The sequence below is a fragment of the Propithecus coquereli genome, unplaced genomic scaffold (assembly GCF_000956105.1).
Source record: "Propithecus coquereli isolate 6110/MARCELLA unplaced genomic scaffold, Pcoq_1.0 Scaffold944, whole genome shotgun sequence".
Classification (NCBI taxonomy): Eukaryota; Metazoa; Chordata; class Mammalia; order Primates; family Indriidae; genus Propithecus; species Propithecus coquereli.
Window position 1 is genome coordinate 338,637 of NW_012155774.1, and position 25,070 is coordinate 363,706.

Sequence of the window (25,070 nt, forward strand, 5' to 3'; positions counted from 1 at the left end):
ACCTCTCTGGAGCAAGGCCCATCGCCCAGAACGTCCACGTGCCTGATCTGGAACCCAAGGATCTCGCTGGGCCATCTGTAGCTGTTAGGGTCAGAGGGCGAGGGTTGTTCTTGGTGGGTGGGGTTCTGGGTTCCTCATGCCTAATTCTGAGTGGCTTCCCTTTTATCTGCTTTATGTAGTAGGGTTCCAAATGTCGTTGTTCGAAATTTTTGGTGCCCCAAAGTTTGAGGTCACTTCTTTCTAACCTCATTGTATAGACTGGAGAGGCAGAGGCCTTGCCCGAGATCACAGAGGGCCCAGAGTGCGCAGCCCAGCAGTGAAGCCAGAGCTCGATGTGGGCTCACTGCAGCCCTGGGGCCGGTGGCTGCTATCCCCAGGGAGCCGCAGCCCCAAGCTTTCCTGGGCAGTGTTTGGACTCCAGCCTCAGCTGTCGACACCCCAGGGCACGGGCGGCGCATTCGGCTCCGGGTTCCCACTCTGTGGATTCTGGGGGCTCAGGGAGCACAGGTGCAGCTCCAGGGCAGAGAGCACCACACCACAGGCGGTGGACTCAGCCTGGACCCTATGAGCCCACAGACAACTTTGGACACCAGCCCAGGCACCCAGAGACCCCCCTAATAGGCAGTGTGAGGGCCCCTGTGTACAGGGACGGCGGTCAGTCAACAAAGGCTTTCCGTATACACGGGCACCTGGCGCCAGGTGCCGGCAGGACACAAAGGTGACCATGACACAGGCCCTGCCTGCAGGTTACTATTCACAGGAAGGGACTTTCAGGGGTGATGCGAATGTGCTGTATCTTGATTTTTATACATTATCAAAGCTCATCAAAAAGTATACTGAAGGTCTGTGCATTTTACTGCATGTAAAATGTACCTCAATGGCTAAAAAGAAAAAAATCACCTGAGGGAGTCAGACTGGGAAGGAGGAAAATTTTGAACTGGGGCCCCAGGTAGGTACATGCCTGCTCCACAATGGCCTGAGAACACAGGACACCACGCAGAGAGGGCGTGGGTCCTGTCCCCGCAGGAGGCCCTGGGAGTGCCGGAAGGACTGTCTGTCTGAGGCCAGGGCCAGACACGCCCATCTGTGTGTGCACGTTCCGCCAGCACCGCCCTCTGCGCAGGCCTCGCTCTAGGCTGGAGGACACACCAAGACCGGCCCCACCAGGTGCGGCTAACTCCCCCCTCCTTTCTCGTCCTCGGCCCCGCCCGCAGGGTCTGGGTGTGAGGCTGGGAGAGTTTGTCCACGTTACAGGAGGAGGACCTGTCTGCCTGCAGCCTCCTCTCCCTACAGCCCATGGATGGGTCTCCCCCGAGGGCCAGGGGCCAGGTCCACTGCTAGCTGGGGAAGCTGGGGACAGTCACAGCCCACTCACAGAGAGGGGCTCTGGGGAGCCGCAGCCACCCCAGGGAACAGGGCGTGAGCCGCCAGCGGCTTGGGGCGGCAGGCTGGGAGCTGTCTCATCGCTTGGGAAGCCGGATGCAAGCGCAGACAGCTCCCCTGACGCAGGTGGGGGGGGTGCTGTTGCCAGGGCAACAGGGGCTCTCACCTGGGCTGTCTGGGGGTGGAGGAAGTCCCGAAGTGAGCCTCCCGTGTACCCAGTGCACTTTCCCAGGGGTCCAGTGGGCCTGGCCTCCTGGTGGGGAAGGGGCAGCCCCTCCAGGCTCTGCAACAGGAGGCTCCTGGCTTTGGACAGCGCCGCTGGCCACGGCCCCCACAATAACCAGGCCACACCTATCTATCAGGTGAAAGCTCCCCCACCTTGTCCTCCCTGGGCCAAACCCATCCTTGCTCTCCCTAACCTCTTGTAACCGCCATGATGTGGCACGACTGGCCCCCCCCCCCCGCCATCTGCCCCATTCTGAGCTATCCTGGCCACATTCCCGAGCCCAGCCTGCCCCAGCTCCAGGACAAAGGCTGGAACTGTTCGCCTCCACGGTGAAACCCACCACGGGAGGAGCAGGGTGACCAAGGCCGTCCCCCAGCTCCAGAGGCTGCTCGGGGAGTTGTCAGTGCCCGTAGTGCTGCCAGGATGAGCCACATGGACCAACCCCCTAATCATTAAAAAAAAAAAAAAAGTAATTAAAAAAAACACACACACAATGCTCAGGAAGGAGTCTGAAAACGGTCAGCTCAGCAGACCTGGGGGCCTCTCCCCTCCCCAGCGTCAGGGAGCAGCAAGCCAAGAAACAGGGAGGGGCTGGGCTGGCCCCCAGGGCTCTCAGTGCTGGCGGCGCTGGCCACCCCCACTCAGCAGCCCTGCCCCCATGCAGCCTGCCAACGTCGCTCCGCCTGACACCGCCCAGGGCCCACTGCCCCAGCTAACACACACGGTCATTCCCGCGCTGGGCTGCAGGTGGGCTGTGCCGGCGGGGGCTGACATCAGAGAAGGGACAGGTCAGCAGTGTGGTGGCGGGTACTCAGTGCCAGGCGGAGGCTCTGAGGTCCACCACCCCATGGACATGGGAACTGCTCCTCAGCCACCATCCCATGGGCCCCCCCGAGCATGTACGTGGCCCGAGGCAGGGTGGGCTCCTGCCTTAGGATGTGTGTCCTCCGCAGCCGGGCCATGAGCTATGTGTAAGGGGACAGGCCCCGGGCGTGTGAACTATTTGTGGGGTTGGGAGGAGGTGAGGGGGACTGAGGGACAGGGCTCAGTGTCCCGGGCGAGGGGGATGTCCACACAGAGCACGGTCGTGGGTGGGGTGCAGGCCGGCAGGGCTTGCAGTGGGGTCTGGGGCTCTGCTGGGCAGCCTGTCCCCCAAGGGGAAGGTGGAGATTGCAGGTAGCAGCCATGGGGGTGAGACGATCTCTCTGGGCTGGGAGGAAGCCTCCCAGGTGCCGGCCAGGCCGCTCCTGCAGCAAGAAGAGCCCCTGCCCCCTTCCCTCGGGGGCCCACCCTTGTCGAGCCCATGCCCCACATCGTGGGTGCCTCACCAGGACACCACGTCCTAGGAGTGTGACATCGCTCTCAGCAGCCGGGGACACACCCCTGAGGTGCCTCTCCTCCTGCCCGGCTGGCCCGCGGCTGGGGTGGGCAAGGGTGGAGGGAAGGGCCCAGCTCCATCTCCAGAGAGGAGGCCTTGCCCAGGAGCCCAGCTCCAGCCCGAGGCCCCCAGTTAGGCCTGGCCTCGGTTCCCTGTCTCCAGCCCTGTCCACAGCCACCCCCATCCCTGTCAGGACACTCTGCGTCCTGCTCAGGCCATCCGAGCCCAGGACCTGAGGCAGCTCTGTTCTGGCCGAGCCCCTAGCACATCTCGTTGACCCTCAGGGAAACCCAGCAGTGACGCAGGGAAGACGTGGGGAGGGCCTGCTATGCAGCCTGGGCTTTGCGCTGTGTCCAGCAGGGAGAGGAGGAGGAGGAGGTCTGGTGTCCCGCCCTGCAGCTGGCAGGAAAGGGGGCAAAAAGAGACGCTGCCGAGGACAGGTAAGGAGGCCAAAGGGGCCTGGGAGCAGCAGGAGAGGGAAGATGGCTCCAGGCTGGTCCCACCGAGGCCCGTGCAGCCCCTCCCTCACACACACCGTCCAGGACCCCCGGCCGCCCCACTGACCACCGCTCTGAAGCTTCATGGTCCCCATAGCCTGAGTCTTTACCTGCAGCCGGCCTAGGGTGGAGTCTGCCCAGGCTGAGGACCATGGAGGCAGGGGAGGGGGAGGGGCTGGGGCAGGAGACACCCCTCACCTGGGGCCAGGTACAGGCTCCTGGGGCCACGTGCAGACAGACCGAGGGGGAGGGTAGGGGAGAAGGAGAACCTGCTGGTGCCCACCGCTCCACCCCTGCTCCAGCCCCACTTTCCATCCCTCTCTGCTCCTCTGCCCCCAGGCTGTCCCCAGATGTCACGAAGTGCCCACTCTCTCCCCGTGGGCCACCTCGGGCATCCAGGGCTTCTCTAGCCCCACTGTAAAGCCTGCGGTGTCCCCTGGTGGTCATGTCTGGGACGACAGATGGGCTGACACCTGGGACTTAGAGGAGGGGCCCAGGCCTGTTCTGTCCACCCCCCCCCCCACCGGACCCCGCCATGCTCTCCTGGGGCTCCTGCCCCTTACGTGGCGGGGAGGGGCCCCCGCTCCAGCCACCTTCCGCCTGCTCCAGCTGCTGTGCCCACAGCCGCTCCTCCGTGGTGCTGGAGAGCCGGGCCACACTGGCCTCCTGGGGGTGCGGGAGGAGATCTAGAATAACAGCAGCGGCATGATTTGGAGTGACAGTGAATCCCCACCACGGCGCTGGCTGGGGGGTTCTACTGTTATCTTCATTTTATGGATGAGGAACTGGGCTCAGGGATGCTAAATAACTCGCCCAAGACTACACCGCTAGTAAATGATGAACCACACATCCTGGACACCTAGAGCTTCCCTGCTGGGCGGGTCGGGGGTGAGAGGGGGACTTGTGGAGTCCACAGACTCAATCCCAGGACGAGAGCAGCCCTACAGGGGGAGAGTGGAAAGAGCAGTAAATTGTGAGTTTTGTTTTAAGCCCAGGTCTGCCACTCACTCGCTGTAGGACTCCGCGAGGCCCGGGGCCTTCTCCACCCAAAGGAGTCAGACCAGGCAATCCCACGAGTGCCCGAGCTGGAGCCTGGGCGCGGGCTGGAGGGCCAGGAAGGGCTGGGCTTGGCTGGGTTGCTCCTCAGCTTCCACAGAAAGACGCTGATGCCCCGGAGTTCTGATGGGAGGTGGTGGAGACGGGCCCTTCAAAAACTGTAGGTCAATGCTCAGTGATAGCTCATTCTCGTCCCAGCTCTCCTCTTTCCAGGAAGCACCTCCGCCAACTCCCTTAAAGCCCTTGGCTTCCCCTTCGAACGTAGCCAGCAAAGCCCTTCTCTCGCTCCCTAGGGACCGTGGGCGCCACCCCCCCCCCTCGGGCTTCTTTCTGGCGGTCCGAAGGTGCTTTCCCCGGCCCTGGCTCTGCGTGGGCCCTTCCACCTGGGAGTGCACTCCCCTCGCCTCTCTGCCTGGAGTCTCTGCCCCCCAGGCCTCAGCCCAGACCAGCTTGGGTCCCTGTGTCATAGGAGACCCACGGCACTCAGCCCTCACTTGGAGTACGGAATAGTTTGGTAAAATCTGGTAAGCCTGCAAAGACAGGGGGCCTGTTACTGTCCCCCCAGGGTCTGCTGCTGCACGTGGCATGCAGTAGACGCTCCAAAAACTTAGGAACCTCTGTGCACAGCCTGATGTGACAATCGGTCACCACCTGCTCGTGTTTCCACAGTAATGAGGCACTTGGCCCCGCCCTTGCTTTTACCCCCTCTCCTACGCCCACACCCCCTGACCTCATAGAGGCTGCTCAGTGGTGTCCCTACTCTCACCCAGGACTGGCTACAAGATCTGCAGTTCCAGTGCAAAATGGAAATGTGAGGGCTTTTTTTGTTAAAATTAAGAATTTCAAGATGGCAACAGCAGAGTGAGAGGCCTTTCTCCGTGGGGGCTCTGTGCAGCTGCCGCGCCCCGCCCAGCCTGAGACCCTTCTGATCACCATCTTCCATCCCCAACCCTGCACGTTCAACTCTGAGAGGGGATATAATAAGACATGATGAAACATGGGGTGTTGCAGCTCACACAACAACGCCTGCGTGTGCAGCGGCCCTTCCTCAGCGGAGGCGCCAGGGTCCCACCCACCAGGGGCCAGAGCAAAGGGGCAGCCCGCAGTGACGGGGGCAGAGAGCAGTTACCGCCTCTACAGCCAAACTCCAGGGGTAATAGGGCAACGTAATAGCTAGGAGACCTGGGTCACAACCTTTGAAGACAAACCTCCCCTGCCCCACTTCTTGGAATAAGAAAATCATTGCTAATCCTTCTCCCGCACTCAGCTGGGGTGAAGTTTTAACTGCAGAAGCCTAACTGACGGCGTCACCACGCCCTCCCAGGGGGCGGGCTGGGCCGGCAGATTGGAGGGCTGGGAGAGGGGCTGGGAGAGAGGCAGGGCGGGTGGGGGAGAGGCAGGCCCCAGCGACTCCTGCATGCTCAGGGCCCCTCGCGGGGCAGAGCGTCCCCACCACCTGCTGCAGGAACCTCGGCCGCTCCCTCTACCCACCGCTCTGTGAGCTCCGCCAGACCTTCCTGCAGCCTTTGCACCGTGGACCCGAGTCCGCAGCGCCTCCAGCTGCGTGGCAAGCAGCCAGCCCTGCAGCCCCACGCTGCCCACCGCCAGCAGCGACAGGACCGCCAGGAGCAGCCGGTCCCCGCGGCCACAGCTCAGGGCTCTGGTGCGGGCCCGTGGCGAGGAGTCCGCGGCTGCCGTTTCCCGCCTCGCCCGGCAGTGCCTCGCTTTACCTGCCCGGCACAAGGTCAGGCTGCGATCCCCCGCCAAGGGCGGCGCTACTGAGCTCCAGGAGCCCATAGTGAGACCCCGCTCGCGCACGCCGCCTCCGCGAGATGCGCTGCAGCTGCGAAGCCCCGGAAGGCGGGGCGAAGGTCGTCAGAGCAACGGGCTTCTGGTTGGCTGCTGACGTGCTCCCTCGGCCAATGAGAGGAAAGGGAGGGAAAGCTGGGCTTGCCGCCAGGTGAGTGCGGTGGACGGGGCGTGAGGCGGACGCACCTGGGCTGGGAGGGCAGGTGCCAACCTCAGAGAGAGCTCCAGGTAGGTCAGATGAGAATAGAGTCATCATTGCGCCTTCACTCTCTCACCACAGTAGACAGTCTCCAACGATTCTGTATTATTTTTCATAATTCAGTGCAGCTGTAAAAGCTTTTTTCCTGTGCAGGGTCATTGCACCTCAGGAATTATGTACGAGTAAAAGGCAATGTAATACAGTTTAAAAATTAGACATGTGAAACATCTCACACCTGAAAATTAGGAGCAGAAAACATGCAACTCAGTTGAATAAATCTGCATTTAAACCTAATAAATTTAGGTTTGTAACCTAAATTAATGCATTGAACAGCACTCTTTCAACTGCTGTATATTAGATATGAAAATCAGTTAAGGTGAGTCAGGAGAGGTGAGAAAAGCAAGGTAGGAGGGAGGGGACGGGGGAGAGAGAGATTCAAATATTTTGTGCAATAGTTTATTCCTTTTACTTATTTTATTGTTAAATATACATACAAGAATGTGTTAGGTACTTTTATTTTTATTTTGGTTTAAAGAATGATAATAAAATTAACTCCACGTTACCACTACCCAAATTAAGAAATAGACCATTACCGATTCCTTAAAGTCCTCCCTCTTGGTCCCTCCCCAATCTTATTCTCTTCCTTCCCCCCAGGAGTAACTGCTACGCTGATACCTACTTTATTGAATCCTTTGCTTTTTTTTTTTCACCCAAGAGACAGGATCTCTCTCATTCACCCAGGCTCGAGCGCAGTGGCACAATCACACTTACTGTGATTCTCCCACCTCCGCCACCCAGTCGCCAGGACTACAGGTGGGCACCACCACTTTCACTATTTTTTAAAAAAAATTTTTTTTGTAAAGACCAAGACTCACTATGTTGCCCAGGCTGGTCTCAAACTCCTGGCCTCAAGTGATCCTCCTGCCTTGGCCTCCCAAAGTGCTGGGATTACAGGCATGAGAGCCACTGCGCCCAGACTCCTTTTGCTTTTTTTTTTTTTAATCGTGTGCCGTGTATGTATGCATCCTTAAACAACAAAGTTTTGGTTATGCTTAGTTTTGACCTTTATATATTGGATTTGTACTGTGTGTAGTTTATGTAGTTTGTTTCTTTCAATCAAATTGTTTTTGCAACATGTCCATGTTGCTGAATGAAGCAGTTCTTCGGTCCTTTTCAAACCTTTATATTTCATTTTTTACCCGTTCTACTGTTGATTGATATTGGGTTGTTTCCTGTTTGCAGACACTGTAATAGCCACAATGCTGCTATGAACATTCTTTTACACTGGGCACATGTGCAAAGGTTTATTTATTGTCTAGCGTATACACCTAGGTGTGGAATCGCTGGGTCATAGGGTATAATTCCCATGGCTGCTTGATCAGGTAATTGTTGATTGTTTCCCAGTTCACACCCCATGGCTTCGCAGTCTCACAAACACTTGTGACAGATTATTCAGTTTTGCCAATCCGATAGAGGTGAAATGTTATATGATTGCAGTTTAAATGTGCACTTTTAGAGTTACAAATGAAGTTGAACATCTTTTCATATATATGAGCCAATATTTATATTACCTCTTGTTTGAAATGTCTGTTTATCTTTTGCCAGTTTTTCTCTTGAGATGTTTTTCTAATTGATTTGGAGGGTTCTTTATGGACATTAATGATAGACAATAATTCTTTGATAGACATTTTCATGGCAAATATTTCTCCTAACCTGTGGCTTATCCTTTCCCATGCTTCATTTTCTTTTGACGAAAACATGTGCCTAATTTTAATATAGTCAAATTGATAATACTTTCCTTTATGGCTTTGCTTTTGGCATCTTGTTCAAGAAATCCTTCCCTATCTCGAAGTAGAGATAAGAGAAATCTCAAGGAAAAGGGCTCTGTGGGTTTCCTTGATCGGGGTAGGATGCATCATAGCCAAAATAGACAACGGTCAGCTGTCCATGCCGCTGCCTCTGGGGGGCACCCGTGGTCTATTTGGGGTGGGCAATTATCTCTCCCATCCAGAAAGCTCTCCCGCAGACACACATTCCCATTCCTCAGAAAGGCGTGTTTGACTTCCGTCCTCAGCCCTCCTCCTGTGACCCGCGCCCCTTCCTTCCCAGGCCTGGCCTGCCACTGGGTGCAAGGGGAGCCGTGGGCAGCAGAAGCCGGGGGCTGAGCAGAGGGAGCGAAGAGCACACTGTTCTGGCTCATCCGGTGACCCGCTTGGTCTCAGGGCTGATGTCCTGGGGGGGGGTGGGGGGCAGGCCGGAAACTCTGGAATATTGCCTGGGAGTCTGAGACGTTCAGGGGCCCTGCTTTGAGGATGAGGGAGGACAAGAGCTGTGGAGGCAGTGGTGGGTCACACAGAGGTCCTTCCGGGGAAGGGAGCACCCCATCCCACCTGCGATGGGGGCAGTGGGGCCGTGGCGAGAGTCACATTCTCATGCACTTGATGGTCTCCCTCATTCCCTTCTGGAGGGGCCCACAGGGCAGATCCTGGAGCAGGGCTCTCCCTGACCCAGACCCCTTCTGGCCCCCGAGAGTGACAGGTATAGGGCAGTCCTAGGCAGTCCCAGCCCTGTGGTCCCCGCATGTGTGACACCCAAGGAGGCCTCCAGACTGGCCGCTCACGGGATTTCTGGGAGACGGGAGTGCAGGAGACACCGGCTGGGAGGGAGGCCTCTCCCCCACACAGACCGCCCCCCAACCTTCCTCGGCTTTCCCGCCCTTGCAGTCAACTGTGCAGGCCTGGGCTGCAGGAGAAGAGCCCAGTTCTGAGCCCACTCTTCCCTCGAACCAGAATGCTCCCATCCTCCCAACTGCAGCCTGGTATAACGGCGTTGCTTTGGGAATCTTTCCTCCAACACACCAACCCCAAATTAATTTGCAAATGATTTTCCTGTTATTAGCCTAATGCTTTAATGAAGAAAAGTACAGAAAGCACTCCCCGCCACACACACACACACATGCCCTGGATGCTCTAGTCCTCACCCAGGTCCTCTGACCTCCTTTCCTCTTCCCTCCCTGTAGTCACAGCTGGCTCTACTGTTCCCACCCTCCCTCCAAGGGGCCCAGCCTAGGAAAACGAGGAGCTGGCCCCACCCTGTAGACAGGTGTTCTCTAGATCTTCTGAAGTGGAGAAGAAAGAAGCCCACAGGTGAGGGTCCCCAAGTCTCACTGTCATTCTGCTCAGTGACTTAGCTTGGGGCTGGGAGACTTAATGCCCCCCACCCCGCCAGTTTTCTTCCCCAAGGACTCCGTGTCCGCCTGGCCAAACTTCCCAGGCAGCCTCCTCACGCCTGTCTTCCTAGGGCTCTGGGCATGGCCTCCATCCTTGGGGCCTGGCTCCTGGGGCCAGCGTGGGTTTCAGGAGTGAAGCTTCAGGGATCCAGGGCCATCCCAGGGCGAGGCAGGGCTAGGAGCTGGGTTCTGCAAGACACAGGATATTCCAGCTGGTCCAGATGGGCAGCTGCCCACCCCCGACACCTGTTCAGTGGTGAAGATTTGCAATACACTGTGGGGTTAGGTCTCTAGGCTCTGCGGCCAGGGGTGGTGGTTCAAATCCAGAGCCATCATGCACTCTCTGAGTTTGGCCAAAATCCTTCCCTGGCCTCTTGGGCAACCATAACCACCCCCAAATACCAGCATCTTTCCAGAACTGTGTGCATGTACAAGCTGGGGCACTTTGAGAGTGGCTTCCCAAATGCCTTGGCATAGATGCTACAGAGAGAAGAGATGTTCCGGTCCGGTGCTGAAGGGCCATTTTTACATAAGGGTCAATTCTGAATAACTAAAAATACTGAGGGATTACATTTTTTTTTTGCTATGCAAAATGTTTTAAGTACTATTGGGAGGAAAATGTTTTCTTATTAATACCTATTATTTGCTTTAAGGGGACTAGTAATGACAGAATCAGCGTGGGTTTTTTTCAGGCACTTAATGTCCGTGTCTGGGCACATTTATGAAAGAGCAACATGGCAGAAGCCTCTTAATCTCTCACTCTGAAAGGTGTTCAAGGCCTCCGGGGGCGCTTCGGGGGAGTGGAGGGCAGTATGCACAGCCCCTTAGATCAAGAGTCGCTTGTCTCGTCCAAATACTTCCTTTTGCAAATGGGCAAACCAAGCCCCCAGGAGGGAGCGTGATGGGCAGGTGAAAGGGCGGGCGAGCATCCTGTTCTCCTGACCTCCCGCTGGGTCACTCTAGGGTGGGGACAGGCCCCTGTGAGGGCTCCCTGAAGGCAGACAGGTGGCTGCTCCTCGTGCTCTCCTTCCCGTGCCCCGCCAGCTTGGCCCGCCGCCAGGACAGGCAGCATTACCTACGACAATGAGGGTGGCGGTGCTGACAGCCTGGCCCAGCGTGTTCTCCGCCACAGCCTTGTACTCGCCGCTGTCCTCGAGGGCGACGCTGGGGATGACGAGGGAACACACGCCCAGCAAGTCGGTGCTGTACACTGCAGGATTCCCTTCCAGGCTCTGGTCGTTCTTGAACCAGGTGACGCGGGGCCGGGGCGAGCCCTGCACGGCGCAACTCATGCAGCACTCGCAGCCCTGGGGCAGCAGGTGGGTCCGCAGCCCTACCAGGAACCGGGGCTTCTGGCTCAGGTCGGGCTCCCGGTAGCTGGGGGCCTTCACGGTGAACCTGTCTGCGGGGGAAGCAAGGTGCGGAGGGAGCAGGGTCAGAACCGAGCAAGTCCTGGCTGAGGCCCACGTCTGGGCAGAAGGCTCACGGTGCTGCTCTGTAGGCATTTCCCGGGCCTTCCTGCCACCTCTTACCTGCAAATGCGAACCCCGAGGCTTGACTCATTTTTTTATCCTTTTCCTAAAATTTTTTGGATTTTTTTTTTTTTTTTTACTACAAGCTATTATAACACACATTCACTTGTGGACAAATTAGAATATATGGAAAATCAAAAGAAGAAAGAATAAAAACCAATCATAATCTCACTATAAAATAAGCACAGCTCACATTTTGGTGTAGAACCTTCCAGACATGTTTATATTTTATAAAAATGAAATCATCTATTTGATTTTATAACCTGATTTTTCTAGTGACTGCTTTTAAGATCCACATCTATTTGCCTGCAAGACACACTTTGTTTTCAGAGAAACATTAACCTCCGTTTGCCTTGTTGCCTGTCACTGCCTTTGCAAATGCACCCAAAGGCATCCCAGACTCCCAAACACCCGCGTCTGGCTCGTTCTTCCCACGGAGCGGGACCACCCGAGTGAGGGACGCAGAGGACATCAGCGCAGGCGGTGGAAAGAGCAGCAGCTCAGGGCTGCTGGGTCCTCATTTGGGACATCTCTGCCAGCGCGGTCCCCAGCCCCCACCCCGCGCTCCGCCACCTCTGGGCTGCGGCGCAGAGCACAGCCCCCACCCTGGCCGCTCCTCCCTCCAGGACCGCTCACCGCGCTGCCGGGGGATGCTCCAGGGCTGGCTGGGGTCCGAGGGTCTGCTGGCCCCCAGCTCATTCTTGGCCACCACCCGGAAGCGGTACTCATGGCCGGGGAGGACGCCCAGGAGGGTGAAGCGGTTGGTGTGGACGCGGTCCGCCGCCTCGCGCCAGGAGCCGTCCGCCGAGGAGCGCGTCTGCACCGCGTAGTGCAGCGGGATGCCCCGGGCCTCGTCCGGAGAGGGCTCCCACTCGGCCGTCACCGTCCCAGGCACGTTCTCCTGCAGGTGGATGGGCCCAGGCGGCTGCGGACACGCTTCAAGAGAGGGGGCAGAGAGAGCCCGCGTTGGAGGGGACCCAGTGGGACTGCTGCGTGGTCCTCCCGGGGGTCCCCAAGTCTTCCGGGGGTCCTGGGGAATGCAGTCTTGCCACGCAGGTAGCTGCAGCCAGAGAGAGCTTGGCTGGGAGTCTACAGTTATCTCTAGAGGGTGGAAAATCTCCCCCAAAAGAATGATTTTAGCTCACTGTAGTTTTTAAGTAAAATGACACAGTGCTTTTTTGGACAGAGGTAGGGGCTTTCAGGAAGCCTAGCTACAGAACCCCACTGTTAGCCTATTCGTCATTTCCTATATCCGGGAACTCCTCCAGGGCAGGGGCTGGGGGGGCTGCAGTGCACAAGGACAGCCTTTATCTCCTGCAAGGGCCACAGACGGTCCTGCCCACCGGGTCTTTCGAGTGATGTCACCGTGGTGACCGCCTTCACCCACTGACTCAACCAGAAGAATAACTGAGGTTCCAGGAGGGGATGTGGCATGACTGTCCCTAAGTTCTCGAGACAGAAGAACAACGAAAGCCCCTCAGGGAATCTTCCTTGGCCTTTCCTCCTTCCTGCCTTCAAGCATACAGGAAGGGGGCAGTGTGGTCACCTTGCGTACCCAGCCCTTATAAGACGGCTGAGACCTGTGACCACACCAGATGGAAACCTCCGTGCCTCATGAGTGGCCGAGCCAGCGTCTGGGGCCCAGAGCCAGGCCCGCCTCACCTGCCACCCTGATGCGGAAACTGCGGGCAACCTCCTTCCCCTGAAGGCCCCTCAGCACCACGGTGTAGAGGCCGCTGTCCGAGAGGCTGGCCACAGGAATCAGAAGCTGTGTAAGGCCGTCCTTGGTGGTGGTCACGCTTCTTTTGGGCAAGGGCAAGCCATCCTTCAGCCAGGTCACCTTAGGCATGGGGGCAGCCTGGGAAACGAGAGGAAGGAAAGGACGAGAAGGGGAAGTTCTGTGGACGTGATGGCATTTAAGCTGGGCCTAAGGCAGACGTGGCGAGAAGAGCCTTCTAGGAGCAGGAGGGTCGGGGATGTAACACACGGGTGGAAGGTGCGTGTTGGGGAGCAGGCTGGTAGAGCGGTGGTGATGAAGGGTGCGGTTGGCAGGGGGGTGTCGCAGGGGGTGGTGGAACAGGAAGGAAGGCTGGACAGGGAGGTAAAGCAAAAATGTGAAGTGCCCTCCATGTCACACCATGCAGACATCCGGATTTTACTCTGAAAGCCATGAGCTGCTGTTGTAGAGTTTGAGCAGGAAACACAGTTAGCTCTGGATTGACATGGGGGTGCTGGAGGGGAGCGAGAAGGGACTCCCAGGGAGGGCAGTGCCCGAGACCAAGTCGGGGAGGACGTGGGAATCCCTGCATAGTCCAGGAAGGAGATCGTGGTGGCCTAGCCTTGAACTGTGGCGACCCTGAGCAGGGAGGGGAGGTCAGCCCAGCTGCATGGTGACCATGCCGCCAACCCCCCATAGGGCCCTTGGTACTGGGCACACTGGGCATCAGAGTCAAATGGGCATGAGCAGTGACTTAGCTCATGGCACTGTTCTGAGGATTTAGGGAGCTAATCCCACATGGGAAGCACAGAGAACAGGCCTAGGACATGGCAAACTCTCAGTGTGTGAAATACTTTGCCATCGTTATCGGTGTTGCTCTTAAGGTCTAATAGTTAAGAACAAGTGATTTAGAGTAAGACAGATCTGGGTTTGAATCTGGCTCTGACACCTATGAGCTTCCTACACAGATGATGATGATGGTTTTAAATAATAACGATGATGATAATTATTATTATTATACGTAATCATTATGTAATAATAATGACATACTGAGTGCTTGCTATATGCCAGCCCTGTTAATGTGCTTTCAGTATATTAACTACTTGAATCCTCAGAACAACGCTTTGATATAGGTTACTATTATCCCACTTGACAGATGAAGAAGTTGAAACACAGAATGGTTAAGATATTTGTCCAAAGTCAAACAGCTAGTGAATGATGATGTCGGAATTTGGACCCAAGCGGTTTGTACTTGTAACCACCATGCTATACATTCAGGTGGTGTTGCTGGTGATTGGGGATCATCCTGAGTCAAATGCAGGTCATATGTTTGCACAAAAATACATTCTGAAGTCAAAGGGGATTGTCTACACCGCAGGCCCCCTGAAGTCCCAGACTACAGACAGGTGGAGAAAAGTGAGTGGCCTGGTTTGGAGATGCAGTACCAGAAGCTACCACTAGAGGGATCTGCAGACCGAAAGCAGAATGGCCGCCCCGTGGCCAGGTGAGAGCTGTGCCTTCACGAAGGCAGGTCTGGCCTGATTTCAGCGCGAGCCCAGGTCACTGACTAGGGGTCAAAAAGGAACAGGGGCGAAGAGAACTGCAGGGCTGAGTCTGGCTCCCTTGGCCTCTCCGGACTCCCCTCCCGCACCCCTTGAGGGACACTCACTTCAAAGGAGACCGGCACGCTGACGGTGTCCCCAGCCTTGACCAACAGCGAGTCCTTTGTGTGGGAGTCCACGAGGAACTTGGGACAGACTGGAACACACAAGATGGCTTGTCACTTCCTTCTACAGCTGGGCCCCAGCCCCAGGTCCCCAGGGCAGGGCTGGAGGGGAAGGCTGGGCCCGTCTGTTTGGTGCTGAGATCGCAAAGGACTGGGGGCTTTAAAGGAACTGGAGGGGGGTTCGGAGGATGGTCCTGGGGGGAACCCCAGCAGCTGGTGGGGAGATGCCAGCAGGAGAGGGACAGGAGCTGAGAAAGGGACGCCACAGGGAGAGGGTTAGGGACAGGCTGGAACACAGGAAGTGATACATGGTGGAGCTCTTTGCTTTGCAGATGAGATAACCAGCAGTCTGAGTCAGAAGTGACTTGCCTGAGGTCACACCGAGTTAGGGACAGATTCTGGGATGCTGGACTAGGTGCTGTGTGCACATCTCCCTTATTGTCACAGTGACAACTAGGGTGAGTGAGGTGGCCCAGTGCCAGCTTGGGTCAAAGACAGGTCAGCTGCTTCTAGCAATTAAAGCCCAAAGGGAAAGACAATCCCCCTTTAGACAACAGGGAGCCGGGGCATGTCTCATTCTGAGCGTGAACTGGGTGAGCTGAGCTGTGTTTATGCCTCCTGAGGCCATCCATGCCTGGGAAGCAGCAGCTCTCTGTCCTGGAGAGAGCACCACCTTTGGAGTCACTGGGCTTAAATCCTGGCTCTGCCACATACCCATGGTGAGACCTTGGGCAAAGTACCTTGGACCTCAGTTTCCTTCTCTGTAAACTGGGGATGAAAATATTGACCTTGTAGGACTGCGATAAGTTGGAATGAGAAAACATTTCCAAAAAGGGCCTGCCTAGCCCAGTGCCTAGCACACTGTAGGTGCTCAATGAATAGTACTTCACGAAACTGGGGAAGGGGATCTTGGCTCTGCAAGTGCTTGGTGGCTGCTCAGAGGTACCTCTCAGGAAGGGCGTGCAGGCTCAGGGGCAGGGAAGGAGGTGGCACTAACCAGTGGTGGGCATCGCTTGCACTAACGTGTCCAGGGCAGTGGGCTGGCCGTGGCCTCCTTCATTAACTGCTGTCACTCGCACGAAGTAGCCTTCTTGGGGCCGAAGCCCCTTGACCGTGTAGGTGGTGACTGGCACGGTGCCCGTGTGGCATGGCATCCACTGGACACTGTCTGAGCGACACAGCTCCACCACGTAGCCCTGGGCTTCGTCCCCATCCTGGGTATCCGGTCCGGCCCAGCTCAGGGTGATGCTGGTGTTTGTCGTGTCTGTGACTTGGAGATTCCGCACGCGCCCAGGAGGTCCTGGCCAGACCGCATGGGAACGTCAGGAATGGCATCACCCTCCCCCAAGGGAGGCCACTCAGCGTGGATATTCATTAGCCTTCCCTGTGGGAGTCTGGGGATTTCTTTCACTTAGTGACTCTGCCTTCAGGCCTCCCCGAAGCACCCACCTGGAACCAATTCCTCACTCCAGCCAGCGCTTTGCCTCAGGTGTGCACCCAGACCCCCAGGCTGCCTCCTCCAGGAAGCCTCCCCCAACGCACGCCACTCATTCCCCCACCTGCCAAGCCTCTTGCCCTAACTATCCTTCTGTGATTCCTGAAAACCGAAACTCTTAGGTTCCTTTAGCGCTGAATGCTAGAATTCTGTGTCCTTTTATTCTGAACTCCAAGCTCTTAGAGTCCAGACTCTGCCTTTTGGGCACTCCATGCGGGCTCCTTGTTCTTCACCTGTCAAACAGGAACAATAATAACAACCCGACCTATGCACAGGGGTCTGGGCACAGGCGAAAGGCGTGGCGTGTGACAGGGCTTTGGAAATTGCAGCAGTCCACGGCTCTGGCCCCCAAGCCTGGCTGCGCTTTGGAACGGCCTGGGGCGCTTAAAAATCCTGGTGCCTCGACGCCACCCCCAGAGATTCTGATTTTAGTCTGGGGCGCAGCCTGGGTAGCAGGACTTTTAAGAGCTCTCCAGGTGTTCCTAAATATGCAGCGAAGTTTGAAAGCCACCAATCTAGGGCCGTGCTTCTCAAACTTTAATTAGTAGACAAATTACTTGGGGATTTTGTTAAAAATACAGCTCCTAATTCAGTAGGTCTGGGGTGAGGCCTAAGATTCAGCATTTCTAGTAAGTTCCCGGGTGACGTTGCCAGGCCACGGGCCTTGCTTAGTTGCAAGAATCAGTGAAATGTAGTCACTGCTGGGGCTACTGTTGGACACCACTCATCCTGCCTATTGTCTCCACTCCCCGTTACTGATAAGAGAGAGATGAACAGTAAAACAGGATGGGTCTGTCCGCTCGCAAGGGATCTGATGCCTGGGCCAGCTTTCCTCCTCCATCCCTCCCTTCCATGCTCTGTCCTTCCTGGGACTAAAACTTAGATGCCACTGGAACAATTAAACTGGCAGAATGTTCTATTCTTGTTGGGTTCGTTCGGACAGCCCGCACACCTACAGTGCGCCAGGCCCTGTGGGACACAAAGATGCTCTTGAGGTGTTTTGCTACCTGGCCAAGCCAGCAAGTGCCAGAAATGCGCCGCTCCTCGGTGACATGGCATTGGCAGCTCGTGAGGGGATAAGGAACACAGAACAGCATTTTCTAAGTTGTACACCTTGGAGTGAAGTTTTTAGCAGGTATTTTGCGGACAAGGTATTCTCTACTCAAATTTGGGAGATTTGGATCAAAGAAAGTTAGACAGGTTTTGGGTTTTTTTCCCCTGCAGGACTTGGAAATATCACAGACTCGTGTCATGCGCATCTTTGATCACAGACCTTTGTTGCTGTCTCCCTCATTCTCAAAATGTTTGTTGGCATCTCTGAGTACACTGACGCTCCCAGGACCACAGACAGGGAAATGCTGTCCTAGACTGTCAGTTTCTCGAGGGCAGAGATCAGGACTGACTCACCCAGTTCCTGGCACAAAGCAGCCGCCTAGCCGGTGACGGGCAAGTATTCAGCGGATAGAGAACAGAGGCTGAGGTTTCTCTGCTACCCGCCCTCCCGCCCTCCATTCCCCGGTGGGGATGTAACCCCTCACTGGAGTGAGTGGGTGGCTGTCAAACTGAGACAGGTAGGCCAGCCTGGGGACAGACCTGTCTGGAGGCCAAAGACTGAGCGAAGTGATCTTGGAAGGAGTCTTCTAGTCCCCACTGCCTGGCCTCTGGGCCTGTTTGACCTCGGTGCACGGCCCTGAGAGCCTTTCAGCCTTTATCTTCCAGCCCTCCTGACCGCTGCTTCAGGACTGCCCCTGACCTGTGACCCCCTGACCTGTCCCACCCAGCTTCAGAGCTATCCCGTGCTCCCCCATCGCGAGCTGCTGCTGTACTCACTCATGGGGTCCCGGGCGAACACAGCATCCGAAGGGGGCCCAGGCTCTCCAGGGCCTGAGGGAGCCACTGCCGTCACCCGGAACTCGTACTGACAGCCCTGCCGCACGTCCACCACCGTCCACCTCCTCTCTGTGAACAGCCCACCCAACGTCAGTCCCGCCCCGTGGGGACCAGGCGATGGGGAGATAGCTCGATGCCTCCGAGTTCTGGAGAAGACCGAGCCTGGGGTCCTAAACGCCCTCCGCCAGCCAGCCAGGTGTGACCCAGCTCTCTCCAAGGGGAAAAGAGCTCTGCTCAGGGTGTCAGGGAGCCCGAACCCCTGTCCGGTTCTGCCACTAACGGCTGGGTGATCTTGGGCAAGCGCCTCGCTCCCTCCTGTTCTCCCTGCCTTACAGCGTTGTTGTCGTGTTCAAATTAAACAGCATCACTAACTAGTGAAGTTGGATGGGGCCCTCAGTTCATCCAGAGAGGAGGAAACCGAGGCCCTGGCTCCTGAGTGGCACAGCAAGACCAGATCCCAGGTCTCCCGGCAAGCTGTTCTGAGCCGTCCTGTCCTCCACCACCCTGCCTCCCGCGGCATGCACGTGGAGCGCAGAAACGCGATGGTGTCCCCTCTGCCTCTGCCCAACCTTTGGCTTTTCCAAGTGCGTTCTCATCTCAGAGAACAGACAGTTTTGCAGGAAACTACTAAGTGGGGAGGGGACCCTTCTCTCCACTTATTGGGTGAGGAAACTGAGATCCAGAGAGGAAGTGGCTGCCCAAGGTCACGGCCAGGAGTGGAGGGGCCAAGGCCAGCAGCTTCACCCCTGGCTTCCGGCCAGGACTTCTCCTAAACCAGAGCTTCTCAGCCTCAGCACAGTGATGGTTTTTGCCAGATAATTATTTTATTATTATTATTTTTTAACGGGGCATGAGTTCCTTCCTGTGTGCCACAGGATCCTTAGCAGCTTCCCCGGCTTCTTCACTCCAGATGCCGGTCACATCTAACCCCCACCCGGCTGAGACCGTCAAAAACATCTCCAGATGTTGCCAAATGTTCGCTAGGGGGACAGACCCACCCCAGATGAGACCTACTGTGTCAGACCAATCTGGACTGATAGTGTCAACAGATCCTGGGGCCAAGGGGGGTCTGAGGGAACTTCCCAGGACAACGAGGAGACCCTGGGCCTGCTTACCAGGGACAGGCTGGTCATTCACTGCCGTCCAGGTGCTGCTCCCCATCTTGCGCTTCTCAATCAGGTAGCCCAGGACGTGGGCACTGCCAGGGCCCCGCGGTGCTGTCCATGTTAGTGTGATGCCCCGGCTGGAGGCCGACAGGATGGCCGGGGCAGAAGGCACCCCGGGGAGAGCTGGGAACAGAGAAGGTGCTGGTCAGTCAGGGGCCAATGACAGGCGCCAGCCATGTGGAGGCCCCGGGGCTAGAAGGCTCAGGGCATCTGGGGGCAGGCCACACTCTGTCCTCTCCTGGGGCACGTCGGGGCTGAGCCCGTGTCCGGGACACTGTCCTGGCTGTTCAGGGGCAGGAATGATGGGACAGAGAAGTCGCTTTGGTGCAGGAGTCTAGAGCCAGTCCTGAGACCGCTCAGCCTCGCGTCCCCTGAGAGGATGCCCCGGACTGCAGGCATCCGATGGAGGCGGATGCTGGTCCCTACCTGGGTCCTCACAGGGCTTTTGCTTGCCCGGCCCCTCCCCCTGGAGACCCCGTAAACCTCATTTCCAGGTCCCAGAGGCAGCTGAGGTACGGAGTCTGCAGAGTGCCCTAAAAGGGCCTCCCGACCCCAGGCACAGGCTGGTGTCGCTCAGCCTCCGTGGCAGACCTGCCCCTCTGGGTGCAGTGGGGAGCCCGGGGGTGTCCCTAGCCCCAGCCCCAGCCTTTTCTCTCACCCTCAGGAGCCACCAGGACCTCCTCAGACTCCAGGGCCTCGCCGGCCCCCTCGGAGGTCACGGCCCGCACGCGGAAGGCGTACTTCCGGCCCCGCTCCACCTGGGCGTCGGTGAAGCTGGTGCCGTCTGCGGGGGCCTCGCCCACCTTCAGCCAGGTGCTCCTGCCAGCCTGTCGCCTCTCCACCACGTAGTGCTCCACGGCCCGGCCCCCATCATCTCTCGGGGGCCGCCAGCGGAGGCGGACACCAGCCTCGTGGCGATCCTGCACCTCCAGGGGGCCCTGCGGGGGCTCAGGCTTGTCTGGGGACCCACCGAGAGGGGCAGGAAGAGAAGGGGGTCAGACGAGGTGGGGGAGTGTGCTGGTCTCCCTCTCGTCAGTGGATAAGCCTGCAGAGGGTGGGCTGCCCGAGGTCCACATGTTCCCTGAGACGGCCAGGTGTCCCTGGGCTCCACCCCCAACCCACACGGGCACACTCAGGGACGTGCCACAGGACGCACCAGCCCACCCCGGCCCCGCCATTCCGTGGCTGGTATGGGCACTGCTCAGCCTACAAGAGTCCTGCCTTGCTGGCACCACTCGAGGCTGGGGGCCACCGTTCCACCCAGCAACTTCCCTAAGGCCCCGCGGGTTGGGGTCAGAGAAGCACAACCACCTCCTCCCCCAGCAGAAGCCCAGCCCTTCGTTCGCCTAAACTGCCTCCTCCTAGCCCGTGTGGGGAGGGGAGAGAGGGCAGGGAGGGGTGGGTTTGACCTTAAACAGCACGCACATAAGGACCAGGGCCAGCAGACATCACCCCCAGACCTGCCCCTGCTGGCAGGGAGGGCTGGAGCCCCAGCGACCCTCGGGCCGTGGCCGGGGAGAGGGCTGAGGCTGGCACCTATGACTTGCAGGGCGAGCGTGGCCTGCGCAGAGCCTCCCTCGCTCCTCAGGGTCACGCTGTACTGGCCACAATCCTTCCTGCGTGCGCTGGGGAGGCACAGCCGCACGTAGCCGTCCCCCAGGGCCACCTGGGCGCCCCCGCTGCCGCTGCCGCCCAGCTCGGCCCCATCCTTCCTCCAGGCAGCCTGAACCGGGAGGCAGCTCTGGAAGGGGACCTTCACTGTCACCGGCTTCCCGGCCTTGACCACCAAGGGCTCTCTCAGCGTCTCTGTCACGTCTGGAGCGATGGTGGGCGGATCTGGAGATAAAACAAGGCGAGGGTCTCAAAGAAGACAGGGCACTGGGCCCTGGGGAGTGCAGAAAGAAGCAGCCAGAGAAGGAAGCTGGGACTAGGAGAAAGAAACCCTCCACCCCACCTCACGAGGACTAACGAGGGGAATGGGCTTCTTCTGCAGCAGGAGGGATCAGGATTAGACCTCCCCAGGACTTCCTGGCGAGGAAGGAGAGAAGACACTGGAATAGGGAAGGTGTGGGTTGGCTTTTTAAATCATACTCTCAGCCGGAGGAGGAGATGAGACGCTGGCTGCGGACTGGCCACATTCAGGTGTTTGGAGGTGGGGCTTATCGCCTGGTACCCAGGGACTGTGGGACGGGGAAGGGCAGGGCTGGGCCTCACCGTGGACGGTCAGGGTGGCCTCGCTCTGCTGGTTGCCGGCGACGAAGGTGTACCTCCCGGCCTGGGTCCCCTGCACGTGGGCAATGAGGAGTCTGTGCGCGAGACCGTCCTGCTCAAAGACGACTCCATCCTGGGTGGTGAGCTGGAGACCAGAGCCAGAGCAGGAGAAGGTCACCCCACCCGGGCTCCCCAGGCCAGCCACCCACAGCCATTCACTGATGCAATCGCTGGACACATGCCAACAGCCACATGAGCTGAGTGCCTGTCCCCGTGCCAGGCGTGTGCTCGTGTTCCCCATGCTTAGGACCTTGTTTGTCACCACCTCGTGAGGTAGGTACTATTATTAGTCTCATTTTGTAGACGAGGAAACCAGGACGTTCAGCAACTTGAGGAAGGTCACGTAACTGGTAGTAACAGAGCTGGGATCTGACACCAGATCTAGCTGATGCCAAGGCCCATGATCTGAATGGCTGTGCTCTACCTCCTCCCCAGGTGACAGTTACAGCGGAAGACAGAGGGGCTGTTCAGAGAGGCCAGAAGATGGCATTTGTACCAGGCCTTGAAGGACGGGTAGAAGTCAGGAGGCGTGGGTACAGGAGAGGCATTTTGAATGCAGGAAGAACAGGGCACCGCCTGTCGAGGGAGGCGTGAGGAGGATACACAACATTTTAAAAATCCGCTTTTATTTTAAACACGCCGAGCTGTTGGCCGTTTAAACTTCTCCCCAGGTGGGTACTTGACAGAAATGAAGGATGAAAAATCTTTCTTGCAAAGCCTCTACCCTCTCCTCCCTTTCCGCTTTACCTCATCCCGCCCCCAGTAAAGAGAAGGCATGAGGGGGCAGGTACCTTGACTCCGTCCTTAAACCAGGCGCCGGGTCCCAGGTCACTGGTGAGGGTGCAGGAGAGTGTGGCAGTTTCCCCCCGCTGCACCTCCGTGTCAGCCAGGCCCTGGGAGAAGTGGCCTGTGGGGCCTGGAGAGACACAGAGGATGTCCCCAAGGCCGAGCCTCAGGCCGTGGCCTGCACTGCGCCCTGGGAGGCCACCATGCTGCCGCCAACAGGGCTCAGCCCACGCCAGCCAAGCCAAGCCTCCCGCTTTTCTCAGCGGGACCGGAGAGATCTGAGCTGGTACAGGAGATCTGGGGTGTAAGGTAGATGAAGGGGCCCTCTGAGTCACATGGGTGGGAACTCTGGTGACTCCTAGAGAGTCAGGCCAACAACTCTGGTACTTTGGACATAGGGTTTCAAGATCACATACCCCAGGAGACCTCTGAGCCTCACGCAGGGTGGATCCCTCCTGCACAAGGAGGAAGAAGTTGCTGCTGAAATTTTTTTTTAAAGTTCCTGAAAATGGGGTGCATTGGCAGGGAGAGACTCCTGGGGCTGGAGGCAGAACTGAGACTGACCCAGCATCCTGGTGGCCGGGAGCGGCAGTTGGCTGGAGCCCACTGGAGCCAGCTCAGCTGAGAAGTACCTACCTCGGGCCTCCGTGGAGAAACTGCCAGTGCCAGGCTTGTATCTGGATGTGGGACTCTGGGTGGCATCTCTGCCCTTGCCGTAGACATCCAGCCGGCCCTCTTTGCCACCTCTCCTGCTGCCAAGATGACTTGGGGACTCCCGGGTCCAGTCTTCACGTGGAGGTTCCCCTAGGCACGTTCGGGTCTCCCCCGCAGGAGGCTGCCCCGTACCTCTGGCCTCGTCCACTCTCCCTCTCTTGGCTACTCCAACTTCAGCCCCTGATTGTGCTTGAGATCTGCCCCCGAGTGGACCTGGCCTCCTGTCTGACCTGCCAGACTCTTCCACTCCCCATCCCTCATTCTCCTTTAGGGCCCTGGGACCTTGGGCTGTGCCATTCTCAGCCTCCAGGGACCCTTGCTCCCCAAGGAACCCACTTCCTCCTCTCTGTCCTTTGCCTGCCTGAGCGCTCAGGCCCTGGACCCCTCCTGATCTATCTCCAGAGCCTTTTCTGCCAAAGGGACCATCTAAGCCATTCCAGGCTCCCCGAGGTCCTGGCTCCCCAGGTTTTGGGGTGAGGCCGTTCCCCCACTCAGTGGAATTCCTCTTGCCTAGGACACCTGAGTCCTCTGCACCGCCAGTCCTGCCCCTCCCAGGACCTGAACCTTTGCTATCCAAGGACCATGGGCCTTGACCTTCTCCAGCTGCCTCTTGGCCTGGTGGACCCTCCCTGCCTTTAAAGCCCCCTGGCCCTTCATGGGTCCCACTGAAAGTGGCACCTTTCTCCTGCAGAGAACCGGAAGCCCTGGAGCCTGAGGGTTGGCCTCTAGCACCTGCGCTGCCTTGGCCAAACCCCTGGTCTTCCCAGCCTGGGACCCCAGCATTGCTCTCCCCTCTCCCATCAGCTGGCCCTGGCATTGGCTTGTCCCTTCCACTGGGCCTGGAGCCTCTGTCCAGGACCTGGCCTGCCCCTGCTGAGCTCCCTGAACCTGCTCCTGTCCTCCTGCCTCCCAGCAGTGAGTCCCCACCTCCCTGAGGTGCCAATCCACCCTGGCCAGAAACTCTACCCTTGTCTGCTATTCCTGGGCCTGGTGTCCAGAAGTCCCGTTCAGGTCTAGACTCCAAAACATCCACCCCCACCCAGGTCTCACCTTCCGCTGCCTCCTTACCATCAAGAAACCCAGAACCCCCTCTATTCCCTGCTTGGTCTGCAGACCTGCCCTTTCCCCTGGGAGCCCCTCTGTCCCTAGAAGACCCTGGAATCCCAGAACCATCTTGCCACTCTTCAATATCTGATTTTCCCTTGGAACCAACAGCCTGCAAGGCCTCAGGGATCCCTGAGGTGCCATCGCCCCTAAGACCATTGGTGGACCCCCACCCACCTGGAAGAGTCTGTGGCCCTCCCTGAGACTCTGGCATCCCTGGGACCCTGGGGCCGTCCCTGTGTGCTGTGCCATCTGCAGTGCCCAGCACTCCAGCCACCCCAGAGCCCAATCCAGGGCCTGCCCCATCAACAAGCCCCTTTCTGGCCCTCTCTGGACCATCCTTGGAGCTCATGCCACCTTCTGATGCTACCCAATATCTTGACCCGTGCCTTGTAGCTTTGTGGTCTCTGGGTCCAGCCTCATGTCCTGCTCCAGCCAGTGAGCCTGGCACCCCAAACTGCCCTAAACCATCTCCACAGCGCATTTCACCCTCTGACCCCATTTCCCCAGGCCCTCCTGAGCCTCCCCTATAACTGACCTCACCCCCTGACCCCATTCCTCCAGTGCCCCCTAAGGCTTCCCTATAACCTGCCTCACTCCCTAATGGAATCCTCCCAGAACCCCCTAAAACATGCCTACAACCTGCCTTATCCACTGACCCCATTTCCCCAGAACTCCCTAAACCATCCCTATAGTCTGCCTTGCTTCCTGAACCCCTTCCCCCAGGAGCCCCCAAGTCTTTTCTATAACCAGCTGTATCCACTGACCCCATTTCCCCAGAACCCCTTAAACCACCCCTATAGTCTGCCTTGCTTCCTGAACCCCTTCCCCCAGGAGCCCCCAAATCTTCCCTATAACCAGTTGTATCCACTGACCCCATTTCCCCAGAACC

At 57.9% G+C, this 25,070-nt stretch overlaps 1 protein-coding gene across 1 annotated transcript in view; it reads right to left on the minus strand.

The window, feature by feature from the left end:
* Positions 1–423: 423 nt before the first annotated feature.
* The window catches only part of IGFN1 (immunoglobulin-like and fibronectin type III domain containing 1), a 39,976-nt gene continuing 15,329 nt past the window's right edge, over positions 424–25,070 (minus strand). The window contains exons 15-30 of the mRNA XM_012664956.1: positions 22,997–25,069; positions 22,366–22,490; positions 21,518–21,659; positions 20,840–21,139; positions 19,962–20,261; positions 19,253–19,426; positions 18,078–18,206; positions 15,750–16,052; positions 14,696–14,784; positions 12,972–13,167; positions 11,946–12,245; positions 10,853–11,179; positions 6,073–6,270; positions 4,048–4,170; positions 3,768–3,933; positions 424–562 (exon numbers count right to left, since the gene is read on the minus strand). Of these exons, the coding sequence (XP_012520410.1) occupies positions 424–562; positions 3,768–3,933; positions 4,048–4,170; positions 6,073–6,270; positions 10,853–11,179; positions 11,946–12,245; positions 12,972–13,167; positions 14,696–14,784; positions 15,750–16,052; positions 18,078–18,206; positions 19,253–19,426; positions 19,962–20,261; positions 20,840–21,139; positions 21,518–21,659; positions 22,366–22,490; positions 22,997–25,069 (5,084 nt within the window). The remainder of the gene's footprint in view (positions 563–3,767; positions 3,934–4,047; positions 4,171–6,072; positions 6,271–10,852; positions 11,180–11,945; positions 12,246–12,971; positions 13,168–14,695; positions 14,785–15,749; positions 16,053–18,077; positions 18,207–19,252; positions 19,427–19,961; positions 20,262–20,839; positions 21,140–21,517; positions 21,660–22,365; positions 22,491–22,996; position 25,070) is intronic.